General features: G+C 41.3%; 1 protein-coding gene across 1 annotated transcript in view; it reads right to left on the bottom strand.

Annotated features, from left to right (window-relative positions):
• Positions 1–4,910: 4,910 nt before the first annotated feature.
• The window catches only part of TTLL8 (tubulin tyrosine ligase like 8), a 38,113-nt gene continuing 29,777 nt past the window's right edge, over positions 4,911–13,246 (bottom strand). The window contains exons 12-15 of the mRNA XM_033163326.1: positions 11,765–12,011; positions 9,065–9,500; positions 7,315–7,786; positions 4,911–5,221 (exon numbers count right to left, since the gene is read on the bottom strand). Of these exons, the coding sequence (XP_033019217.1) occupies positions 5,016–5,221; positions 7,315–7,786; positions 9,065–9,500; positions 11,765–12,011 (1,361 nt within the window). The 3' untranslated portion in view covers positions 4,911–5,015. The remainder of the gene's footprint in view (positions 5,222–7,314; positions 7,787–9,064; positions 9,501–11,764; positions 12,012–13,246) is intronic.

Raw genomic sequence — 13,246 nt, 5'->3', positions numbered from 1 at the left:
GGGTAGTGATAAAGCGGGATATCAAATCCAAACTCTTCTTAAACATTTTCTTAAGTTTGTTATAAACCATCTCCAAGAATTCTTTTATTCCTCTGCAAGACCACCATGGATGATAAAAAGTGCCAAACACAATGATACATTTGTATGCAACCTTCATTTGGCGAGCGAGAAAACAGTGTTGTTGTGCATAAATACCAGCCAGAAGACTAATATCACAACTGGAGAGAGACCGGTTGGAATGTAATGTAAAAGTGCTGTCTAAAATGTATAAAATATTATTGGAATGGGAGAAAAAGGATGAGCAAGTAAAATCCTCAATGATACACTGGGCAATAGATATCGGTCATAATATAGACATGGAAGCAAAGGAACAATTGGGGAATATGGATATAAAATTTACAGCGTGTTATGGTTTAAGAGAAAATTATATGAAAATGATATATTGTTGGTATCTAACACTGAGTAAACTGGCAAAAATGTATACATTTAAATCAAACAAGTGTTGGAAATTTAAAGAGAAAGGTTCTTTTTATCATATGTCGTGGTCTTGTAGTAAGGTTAAAGCTTACTGGAAAATGATATATAATGAATTGAAAAGGATGTTCAAAATAACCTTTGTTAAAAAAACCCAGAAGCTTTTCTTTTGGGAATTATAGCGACAGAACTACCTAAATTGTATAGAAATTTATTTATGTATGCTACTACAGCAGCAAGAATGCTACTTGCCCAAAAGTCCCAGCTAAAGAAGAATGGATACAAAAATTATGGAATATGTAGAAATGGCGAAAGTTACCAGAAGAATAAGAAATCAAGATAACAATTTTTTATAAAAGAATGGAAATGGTTCATTGAATATTTACAGATAAATTGCAAACAGATCAAAACATTGGCAGGATTATTGTAATAACTTGCAGCTTCATAAGAGTAGATATTTAAAGTAGATAATAAGATGAGTAATTTAAATGAAATTGGATATGCAGAAGATATTTAAAAAATAAATTTAAGGAACCGCAGAAAGAGGGGGAAGGATGTCAAACTTTGAAATGTTAAAATGAATGTAAAATTAATGAAATGTATAAACCTGAAAAGTATTTTTAAAAATTAAAAACAAACAAACTGGCCACTCATTCAAATTGTCTTCTGCTACAATGAGAGCCTCAGGTAGAACTGTGATTAGTGCAAATGGCATGTTTTCCTAGAGGTTATTCAATACACCTCAGTACATCATGTGAAAGATATTCAGAGTCTCAGCCAGAGCATTCTTTTGCTATGAGAGTAGACAGTAAATATTTCTACTCAGAAGACCTGTTGAATTCAGTGGGACTTGCTCCCAGTTGAGCAAGGATGGAGGTTGAAGCCGTAGGCACAAACTGGATATGTAAACAGAGATGTGTGAATGCATTTCTGAAATCTTTAAATTTTTACAAGTGGGGAAGGGTAGCTATCTGGATTGGGACTGCGGTGCAAGAAAAGGAGGCAATGAACATCATTTTATCATTCAGAACCACCACCAACACCCAGCACTATTATTTCCTGGGGAGATAAAACACGTAGGCACAGTTTCTGAAGAGTGTTTGTGTTAATCCCATAATTCTTCTGTGCAGTTATTGTTTCAAAGTCTGTCTAAGTTTGATGCCTACTTAAGAAGATCTTGTGCCCTTGTTTCGAAAGCCACAGGCGATTATGGTAGTAACATGTTGTCATGGTGCCATTTGGCCCACAATGGCCTCAGGATACACTTTTGGCCTTACACTTATGTCTGTGACTTAAAACAAACAATATGAAATTATTCACACATACACACGCAAACTATTTGGGTCCTAAAGGTAAAGGTACCCCTGACCATTAGGTCTAGTCATGGACGACTCTGGGGTTGCGGCGCTCATCTCGCTCTATAGGCCGAGGGAGCCGGCGTTTGTCCGCAGACAGCTTCTGTGTCATGTGGCCAGCGTAACTAAGCTGCTTCTGGCAAACCAGAGCAGTGCATGGAAACGCCGTTTACCTTCCTATATTTTTACTGTTTTTATCCATTTCCAGTGAAACTATTCCATTCAAATCCCCCAATAAGATAATTCTTTGATCGCAGAGATCTAATAAAACACTTTCCAATCATATATATATATATATATATATATATATATATATATATATATTCCCATTGCGTGCACATTGGAGACTAATGTGCTCCGTAACTGCTGGACCAAATCACATCAAATCAGGACAAAGCGTAACATGACCATCAAGGAAGGACCTGGCATCATAAAAATTCAAAAAAACCACACCTGACATACCTAAAATAAAGAATAAATGCAAAAAAAAAATGGTGCGCCTATTAGATGTCACAAGCAACAGCACTGACCTCACAACCAGCAACCAATAGAAAGGCGCCACCTAACTCCCGAGGCGACAACTTACAGCCGCTGCCTCAAACGGCTGCCCGCCATTTGCCGCCTAACTTTCAGCTGCCGCCTCAAGGGGCCCGACAATGCATAACAAGCAGGCAGCTGTTCGCAGAGAGGTGGGTGGGGGGTGGGGGGGGGCGATAGAGTTGCTACTACATGACCAAACCTCAAGAGACAGGAGAAGCCGGGCTTTGAGGCCAGGCAGCATTGTGAGGCCAGGTTGCTATGGTAACGCGGAGCAAAAATGGAGGCCACCAACCCCCGAAGAAGCCATCTGCGTGTGCGTGCGTGCCTTCCCAGGCCACAGCAATCGACAGCCGCTTTCCAGAACGCAAGCTCCATTTGCAATTATACAGCAGTAAGGAGGGGAAGATAGCAGGCAGACACGGGGGGAAAGACAGAGAGGAGGCAGGCGGAAATTCAACGGGAGAAGCTGTGTGGAGGCAGTCAGAAACGGAGGGAAATATGGAGAGGAGGCAGGTGGAAATTCAACGGGAGAAGCTGTGGGGAGGGAGGAAGAAACGGAGGGAAAGGCGGAGAGGAGGCAGCCGGAAATTCAACGGTAGAAGCTGTGGGCATGGACAGTTTACATTTTTATATAGATTCCCACTAAGATAATATTCTCCATTTTTTCTTGAATTTTAACAATTATGATTCTACCTTCGTTATCCTTATAAATTTGCTCAGGTTTTAGTTTGGGATTCACATATATTACCACCCCCTTCTTTTTAATAACATCTGAGGATATAAACTCCTCTCCCAATTTTTTATTAACCAACAATCTGCAGTGTTTTCTTATAATATGTGTCTCTAGGAGACAAATTATATCTATTTTTTTCTTACCCAATAAATGTTCCATTTGATTTCTCTTGGCCTTGTTGTTTAACCCATTAACATTCCAAGTGGTAATTCTCAATTCCATTTTGATCTAGTCTTACTGATTTTATTTCTTATTACTTACTTTTCCAAAAATGAGTAGATATCAAAACAATTAGTACAACAAAATATCAAAACTCAAAATAACAATATTATACACAATTAAAATCACATATCTTCTATTAAGGTATTAGATGGTAGGTGAATTAGACAAACATATTACTTTTTATTATATTCCTTCCTAGCCTTCCTCATTGTCTGACTCTGCTTTATTTCCTTTCTTTCCTAGAACATCCCCCTCAAAGGTTTTTCATATTTCCTCCAGAATTTCTCTATCTCAAGTTCTGTTGTTAACTTCTTCCTGCTTTGCTTGTAGGTGAACGAAATCCCTTCCGGAAACTTCCGCTTGTAGAAGATGTTGTTTCTTTTGAGCGCCTCTGGTTTTATCGTGTTTTTAATATTCAGTTAGGAGCCACCCAGAGTGGCTGGGGAGACCCAGCCAGATGGGTGTAGTATAAGTAATAAATTATTATACATGCTTTGCCTACTTTCCTTACATGACTCAACCAAGTTGCATCTTTCAGCTTATAGTCCTCCAAGGTATGTGCGTGTGAATTAAAACCCAAAACTCTCAATCAGATCAAAGCCTGGCTAGTCTAAGTTTCTTGCCCAACCACGCTTTCAAGTTCTGATAGGAGTTCTGCCAGCAGGGGTGAAGCAAGGGGGTGTGGTGGGGGTGGTCCCCCCCGGGTGTCACCACTGAGGGTGGTGACAAAATGCCGGGTGGCACTTACTGCGGGGCCTGCAGCGTGCCCGAGCCACATGTCTCTCCTGGGAGAGACGCAGTGGCTGGGACACGCACAGGCTCCGCTCTGCCCAAACGGTCTGCCAGCTGCCTCCCCCTCAGCTGTAGGTCAGCTGAGTGGGAGGAGGCAGGCAGACTCCTTGGGGGCCCCGCGGAGCATCCTGCCCTGGCTTGCCCTGCCCCATGGGCGGCTGGCCCTGCCCCATGGCACAGGGCACCACCCCAGGCGCCCAATTGGCTTGCTCCGCTGCTGTCAGCCAGAGTTTTGATACCAGGGTTTTGAAAACATGAAGAAGGCTGCAGTAGGCTCCAGTACATGCCTGTAGCTGCAAGGGACGTTCATGTTGCACCTGTTCCCTGGTCTTATTATTTACTTTTCCAGATTTCACCCCTACGTTGGCAGTCATGCACCTGACAGGTTTGAGCATTTGCCCACATAGAATGCATGACTATTGAAGCTAATGGTCAATGGAGCAACCGCTCCTTTTTCATCACCACTACTGGGGGTCAATTCACCATTTAGGAATACCTTTAAATTGCTCCCTTCATGTTCCTGAATTCCTGTGGTTACAATAAAGGTCAAACTCTGTGCACACAACCTGCCCTTGCCCTGCTTCTCTGATCCTATTCATCCCTCTGAACAAACCTTTCCCAATTTAAAAATAACCATCCGTATTACGTCATACACATTTCTTCCTTGCAAGGTATGCTACAGCAGTTTGAAATTCTCGGACTTGCATTAATTAATAGCACAGCTTCCATTCTTTCCCACAGCATTTCTGCTGTAGAATTGGCTACAGCTATTTGATAAGAAAAGGGGCCTTTCAGCATTTTCTTCTTCTTTTTATATACAAAGAAGGTTCTTGAGCTCTGTCTGAGGTTTGGGGAATTGGCTTTTTAAAAAACACTTTCTCAAAGCACTTTGAATACAGTCAAAGGTATTTTGGAAGTCCATAACATGGGACGGTCAGCCTGTTCTTTGCCATCTTTTCAGGAGGAGAACATGGAGTCATAGGTAGGTATGAATCTCCTTGTAATACAGTCGCACAAAAAGAGTTGCATTGTTTACAAGCTTTCTCTGACTGGAAACCATCTCCACAAATTAGGCATGGAATCTTCTTGCTTTTGTTCTGCAGACCTTTAAAGACAGAGCAAATATTAACACCCATTAACACTGAATTGCATAGTTACTGTAGCAATGCTCCTTTTACTAGGATTCTACAAAAGACTCTACAGAGAAACAATGCATACTCTCCAACATTTCTTAAATAACTTCAAATTCTTAAATAACTTCAAATATTAAATTGCTGATCTCCTAACAAAAAAAGATTGGCTTGACCCTACGGTCAGCTTCTGATGCTGAGAACTGGAAAATAGGGATCTGGGAGATTACAGAACAGTTAGCTTAACATCTGTTCCAGGAAAGTTAGTGGAAAGCAATATTAAATATGGAATAAACAAGCATGTAGAAGAACAAGTCTTGCTGAAGAATAACCTGCATGGCCTCTACAATGGTAATCTCTGCCTCACCAGCCTTTGAGAATTCTTTGTGTGTCAGCAAGCATATAGATAAAGGTGATTCTGTAAATATTGTGTACTTAGATGTTCAAAGTAACATGCCAAAGACTCCTGAGTAAGCTTAGAATTTGAAGGGTAAGAGGACAGGTCATCTTATGGATCAGGAACTGGTTAAGAAATAGGAACCAGAGAACAACTAAACAATTATTGCAGTGGAGGGTTGTAGAAAATGCTAAAAAATGATCAACAGTTAGGGATATGCAGTGTTCAGAGTGCTATGAATAAAAAGGACTATGAGAAGCTCCAAACTGGGTGTACAGGAAGTAAAATGGCAAATGTAACTCAATGTAACCTAGTGCAAAAAGATGCATATTGGGGCAAAGGAATCCTAATTTCACATATATGCTAGCGTGATCTGAACTCATGGAGACTGACCAGACACGAAACCTTGGGACTGTAGTAGACAGCTTGAAGAAGATGTCAACAGCAGCTGTGAAAAAGGTGAACTCCGTGTTAGGGATCATTAAGAAATGAACAGAAAACAAAACTGCCAATTTCATAATTGACTCCTACAATTATATGGTGAGACTGCACTTGAAATGCTGCGTACACTTCTGGCTCCTTCACCTCAGAAAGGATATAGATATGGGAAAATTCCAGAAAGGGGCTACCAAAATGACCGAGGAACTGGAGCAACTTGGCTATGAGAAGGATTACGATAGTGGCCGCTTTTCAGTTTTTTGGCGAGGGAACACAAGTAAGAGGTGGCATGCTAGAGGAGTACAGGATTGTGCATGGCGTAGACAAAGGTTCTTCTCCCTCTTTTATAGTACAAGGAATTATGGCCGTCCAATGAAGCTGAATGTTGGAAGACTGTGGCAGATAAGAGAAAGACACAGTACACAGTTGAACAATGGAATTCACAAGAGGTAATGACGGGCACCACCATAAAAGGGATTTGATAAATGCATGGATGATAAGGCTATCCATAGCTTCTGGCAACAATGGTTGTGGTCTATCTCTATTATTGGAGGCAATATGTCTCTGAGTGCCAGTTTCTGGGAATGATAAGGAAAGTGAGTCTTGCCTCCGAGTCCTTCTTGTAGGCTTCCCATAGGCATCTGGTTGACCACTGTGAGAACAGGAAGCTGGAGAACATGGGCCTTTGGCCTGAACTAGCAGGATTCGTCTTCTTAAATTCTTAAAAGTCAAACTTATAGAATTCTCAATGGTGGTTGTATAACAGGAGAGAAAGCTTCCTTGGTGTCCCTAAAATGTCAGTTTCTTTGGCTGATAACAGAAAAACCCAAATCCAAAAGCTGTCTGAAGTGGTCTGCTTCAGTTTGGGATTCATCCAAATCCTACGCCCATCCTAGTTTCAGTGGCCCCTCAGCATCACCTGCAAATTTCATCCACTTATGCCAATAAATGAATAAATAATGTCATTTCCATAGGATTATTTGAGATGGTTAAACTGGGAGAAAGCCATTAAAATTTTGCTTAACTTCAAAGTGAACTTCATAGAGATTTCCCCCAATATTTCTATTTTAACAAATATCTGCTCTATTTAGTTTAACAAATATTTGCTCTAATTAGTTAACAGTTAATCAATTTATTTTATTTTATTGTCATATTGATTTTCATATATGTATATATAATGGAAAAGTTTTATATTTTAAAGATATATGTAAAAGATTTTCATCCTCATTTTACCTGCATCTATAGAGGGCTGAAGTAATGTCCAGTCCAATGAATGTGACTTTTGAGAGGGAGTGGTAGGTTGACTTCCAATCTGAAGGCTTGGCTCATTAATGGGCTTTGACTTTCTCTTATCAGACACGGAGGTTGCTCCTCGGCCATTAACAATGCGAGGAAAGTCTATAGTTTGGGCAGGCTTTTTGTGGGTGTTTTTCCCTTTAAGGCTTTTCTCTTGCAACTTCTTGAGGGTCTTTGGCAACGGACAAGGAGCGCTATTTCCATGTTTTCCTTTTACAATTTGCTTGTTGTTGGCAGGTGTCCCCCGGTCTTCGTCGTTTTCTAGATTGGTTACAGGTTGTGTTACCCCCAGCAGCGGTTCGAGAAAATTAAAATTAGTGATGTTAACTATATGCTTTTTCAGTTTCTTAACATTGATTCCTTCCACGAAAAGGTCTGTAGGATTAAACGGTGGCAGATCCAACATGGGCTGTGCAGGAAAACAAAATGGTGGTTTTTCAGCACTCTTCTCTTATACAAATGGGTTTGTTCTCACAGTTATATACAGTGGTACCTTGGTTGTCGAACAGCTTGGCTTCCAAAATATCAACTCCTGAACGCCACAAAGTCGGAAGTAAGTGTTCCGGTTTGCAAATGTTTTTTGGAAGCCGAACGTCCGATGCAGCTTCTGCAGCTTCCGATTGAGTGCAGGAAGCTATTGCAGCCAATTGGAAACCGCGCCTTGGTTTTCGAAGGTCAAAGTTTGACCTCAGTACAGTGGTACCTTGGTTTTCAAACTGTTCCGGGAGTTGAACGGACTCCCGGAACAGATTGTGTTCGACAACCAAGGTCAAACTTAAGGTTGTTGAACTTAGTCTGTTCCAGGAGTCCGTCCAACTCCTGGAACAGTTTAAAAAAGCAAGGTCCCACTGTACTGAAGGTAGTTATATACTGATGTACTGATAGGGTGGCTGGATGAAAAGAGGATGGGGCTCCTGCGTCTTTCAGAGTTTCATAGAAATTTCAGTAGGTGAGGCTTCAGAAGCTGCCTCTGAAGATGGTTTGGAAACTTCAGCTGGTGCAGAATTCAGCACCCAGGTCGCTCACCAGTGCAAGGTGGTTTGAGCATATTACACCAATCCTGGCCTGACTGCCAATTAGTTTCTGGGCCCAATTAAAAGTGCTGGTTTTGACCTATAAAGCCTTAAATAGTTCAGGACTGCAATAATTCAAAGAACCACCACTCCCCATAGGATCTGACTTGGACCCTGAGATAATCATCTGAGGCCCTTCTTCATGTAGCTTCCTCATGAGAGGTCCGGAGGGTGGCAACACAAGAATGGGTCTTTTCTACAGTGGCTCCCCATCTGTGGAATGCTCTCCCCAGGGAAGTACGCCTGGCACCTTCATTATACATCTCCAGGAGCCAGGCAAAAACATTCTTCTTCAACCAGGCCTTTAGCTGGTGAACATTCTATGTTCTTTTAAATGTGTTTGTGGGAGTGGTGATTATGGGTTCATTTTGTCCTCGTTTTATTCTGTATTTTGTCTTTGTATTTTGTATATCTATGCTTTGAACCGCCCTGAGATCTTTGGATGAAGAGTGGTATACAAATTCAATTAATAAAATCAATAATAATAAATAATAATACCCCCCTCAATTATTTCAAGATTTGCATTTCATGGTTGGCATCTAAACACAATGAAGGTGAATATTTGAAAAGATTGACTCCCAATTAATCAGAGAGAAAGTTTAAACAATTCTTACCTGTCTCCAGAGAAGTTCAAACTGCCCAATGTCACAGTTCCTGTCATGTTTTCTGTCTATAACTACCTTGATTGTGTCTTCTTGAACCTGAGCACATAGGTTAGATGTTATTGGGGTTGAAGGGTACATGGTTGGACTACTATTGATTTCAATCAACCAAGGTGTAAAATCATTTCCGAGAATGAAATCTGCCCCGTAGAGTTCAAAGCTACTCCTCCGAGGTTCAACTTGGTCCTGAGCCATCTTCATTGTGTAGATTAATATTTTCTTCATGGAAGGATAGATAATATTACGCCAGACGTGGCCAAGACCCCTCTTTTGCAAATACTCTTGGAATTTGCTGCTTGTCCACATATTGTGATATGGCAACTGAGAACTGCGGTCTGGCGCGTTCTTGTAGTTCTTCTGGATGGAGTTATTGCAAAGGTGAATCGAGCTGCGAAAATGGGATGCAAGAATTGCTGTCATAAAGCATAGAAACATGGCACAGAAATGTAGAAAGAAAACCATTTTTGTAAAAAATAAATTCAAGGGGAAGTGTAAAAACACCCTACTTACATAAAGATATAGGCTTGGATCCAGGTTTGGTCATGTTTAAAGTAGTTTGATGTTTTATTGTGTTTTTAATATTCTGCTGGGAGCCACCCAAATTGACTGGGGCAACTCAGTCCCATGGGTGGCAAATTATTATTATTATTATTATTATTATTATTATTATTATTATTATTATTATTATTACAGTCATGACTAAACTCAAGTCCCAGTAATGTCAAAGCACTGTTGAGTTCCATTAAAAAGCAATAAAACCCTAAATGTATTAAAATTACTCAGTGATATAAAGTAAAATGAAGACATGGGAGAAGCATTGCACCTGACAAAACTACAGTTTGAAGCATCAGTTTTGCTTCAGTTTTGGTGTGGATTTGTGACTCCCAATGCCACAACAGGAACTTTGGACAACAGGGTCAGTCTTGCCATGCTACAGGGTGACAGAAACCACTTCAGGAATTATCAAAAGGTTTTGGATATGGGTACAGATGAAGGCGGGACACGGGTGGTGCTGTGGTCTAAAACCAATCAGCCTCTTGGGCTTGCCAATCAGAAGGTCGGCGGTTCGAATCCCTGCGACGGGGTGAGCTCCCGTAGCTCGGTCCCAGCTCCTGCCATCCTAGCAGTTCGAAAGCACACCCAAAAGTGCAAGTAGATAAATAGGTACCGCTCCGGCCAGAAGGTAAATGGCATTTCCGTGCACTGCTCTGGTTTCGGTGTTCCGTTGCGCCAGAAGCAACTTAGACATGCTGGCCACATGACCCGGAAAAACCGTCTGTGAACAAACGCTGGCTTCCTCGGCCAGTAAAGCGAGATGAGTGCAGCAACCCCAGAGTTGTCTGCAACTGGACTTAACTGTCAAGGGTCCTTTACCTTTACCTTTTTTTTTACAGATGAAGGCAGGCACTGGTGTTTGACTTTGCATTGGCCTTAATGAGGGAGAGGGGGTCACCATTGGGTTCCGCTTCAGGTGGCAAAATGTCTATGGCCAGCAGTGTTAGCAATGAAATATGACCTATCTTTGGTTGAGTTGAAACAAGTTTTCATTTCTTGGATCATTCTCATTAGGCTAGGTAGAACCAGATCAAATGCAATTTTATGTATTTAGGCTTTTCCTCCATTGTGGATGAAGACTAAGGGGTTAAAATGAGGTCAAACCTTTTACCTCTTATTCTGTCAACAAAATGTCATGGGCAGTGAGACATCCAAACTGCTGTCATGACAAAAAACAACTTTATACAATAAGCAAAAATGAGAATGTAAGGTCCATGGGGTGGTTGCTCGCGAGTAACCAGGCAAGACTCCAAACCATCTTTTAAGAGGTTTATTGTGCATGCTATTTACAGTGCAGAGCTACAAGTTCATGTCTGTATCAGTCACTCGCAGAATCCGGGAGTGGCCCCTTCCGGCTGTGACCCCAACGTAAGAGTTGCGGTATCCCAAATCTCCGCCTCCCCTCCTTGCGTTTCACCCCTCTGTGCACTTGGGGCACCGGAAATGGCATGTCTCTCTCCTTGCCCGCTGAGCGAGGGGAGTTCAGGGTCTCTCCAACATCCCCAGAGCCTCTGCTCTCAAGACCCGGAGCTGCCTGCCCCTCCCCGCTGGAGACTTTGCTGTTTCCTCCGCTGGTAGAGGAGGTGCTGCTGGTCAGGTGGGGCCGGGGCTCTCTGTAACATCCCAAGAGCCCTTCCACCACCCTGCGCTGAACCAGGGACAGTTCCCTGACAGAGATCAACAGCACACACTGCCTTCATGGTGTCATGATTCTCTCATAACAATGTCAACACTTTTATTCACCCTTGGTTTCATGTGCTCAAACTAGGTCCCACACAATAAAAACACTATAGCAGGGGTCAGCAAACTTTTTCAGCAGGGGGCCAGTCCACTGTCTCTCAGACCTTGTGGGGGGCTGGACTATTTTTTTGGGGGGGGGAGGATGAACAAATTCCTATCCCCCACAAATAACCTCAGAGATGCATTTTAAATAAAAGGACACATTCTACTCATGTAAAAATACGCTGATTCCGGGCCTTAGTTTGCCTACCCATGCACTATAGCATGGTCTACTGTGCCTGGCATGATCTGGTCCATGGGGTCACGAAGAGTCGGACACGACTAAATGACTAAACAACAACAACAACTGTTGGTTACCTGTGCAGATTGTCTAAGGAGAAGCGCTGCGTGGAGAATCTCAGATAGCTTTCTTTGTAGAACCATATAGTCAGCGGGTTCCAGTCTGTCACAAGAAACCACTGTCTAATATCAAACTTTGTATCAAAGATCAATAGAGGAGTTTCGATATACTTTTGGACAACCCACTTATGGTCCTTTATTGGAAACTGGTCCGTTGGTTCCACTAGTTTTAATATATCATCCAGTCGGTTCTTGCATACTATTTCTAGAAGACATGAAAATAAAAATGTGAATGGAATATGCGCAGCCTGCGGACCTAACATACAGAATAAGAGAACAAGAAGGACATATGTTTAAAGAGACTGGAGAATGTTTATTGAATATATGGGGGGGAATTGTGTACACTTGAAAATGTTGGCAGCATTAAGATAAATTCAACAGTGTAAATAAGTTTTGATGGATGTAATAGTGGAATACTGAATGGTTTAGTTTGTATAAAATATGCAGGGATTTATGTTATGCAAAATGTACCATGGAAAGAGAAGAAGGGAAGTTTTTGGTAGTTTAAGGTTGTTTAAATGAATATTCAAAATTGTAAAACAGAAAATTTAATTTAAAAAATATTAAAAAGAGAGAATAAAAATGTGGATATTTAAAATAGTGTATACAGAAAGCAATGCATGAATGAAAGGTGAGAAAATGTAGCTTTTGGGAGACTGTTGCTAAGTCGTATAGCACTTGACCTGCATGCAAAAAAAATAATAATCTCAGATTCAATCTTCACTCTCTCCAGGTAGGATTGCGAAGGTCTCCTGTTTGAAACCTTGGACAGCTGCTGCTGTTCTATTGTAGAGCTAGAGGAACCATTTACCTATTCCAGTGTTAGGCAGCTTCCTAATGTATAATTCCTGAGAGGCATACAAATTAGGGGTCATGCACTAATCCACATCAACTAATCCATGATTTTGAGTAACGCCCTGAATAAATCAATGTTCCGCTATTCTGCTATGTCTGGAAAGATTCTTGATTGTCCCTGTTTACCTGTTTGCCTCATTAAAAACAGTGTTTGTAGAATTTATACTGTTAAAACGGAAAGGGGTCAAACCGTCGTAAGAGGTGTTGAAATTTTGGGAGGTTGGATAGTTGCAATGGAATGGGTGGTGGGGTGCACATTTTTATTTATTTTTATTTGCGATTATTACTTTGTCAAAAGAAAAAAACAGAGAGGGGGGGGAGAGAGAGAGAGAGAGAGAGAGAGAGAAGTTTCAGGTTCATGGGTTCAGTAAGAGTTTGTCTAGTGAAAAGAACGAACATTTTACTGATTCTACTTCGGAATACATTTAGCTATATGTACCCCACACAATTTTGTTTCGTAATTTCCATTGTAACATATATATTAGAGAGAGATTAATGGAGGAGGTGGATTGATTTGCCAAGTACATTTTCAAGATGTTTTAACTCTCCAATGGTTTGACTTCACCCCTGAAGTCATACTTTCCC

The sequence above is a fragment of the Lacerta agilis genome, chromosome 10, assembly GCF_009819535.1.
Source record: "Lacerta agilis isolate rLacAgi1 chromosome 10, rLacAgi1.pri, whole genome shotgun sequence".
NCBI lineage: Eukaryota > Metazoa > Chordata > Lepidosauria > Squamata > Lacertidae > Lacerta > Lacerta agilis.
The sequence above is the reverse complement of the archived record's forward strand: the minus strand, read 5'-3'. Positions and strand labels throughout refer to the sequence as shown.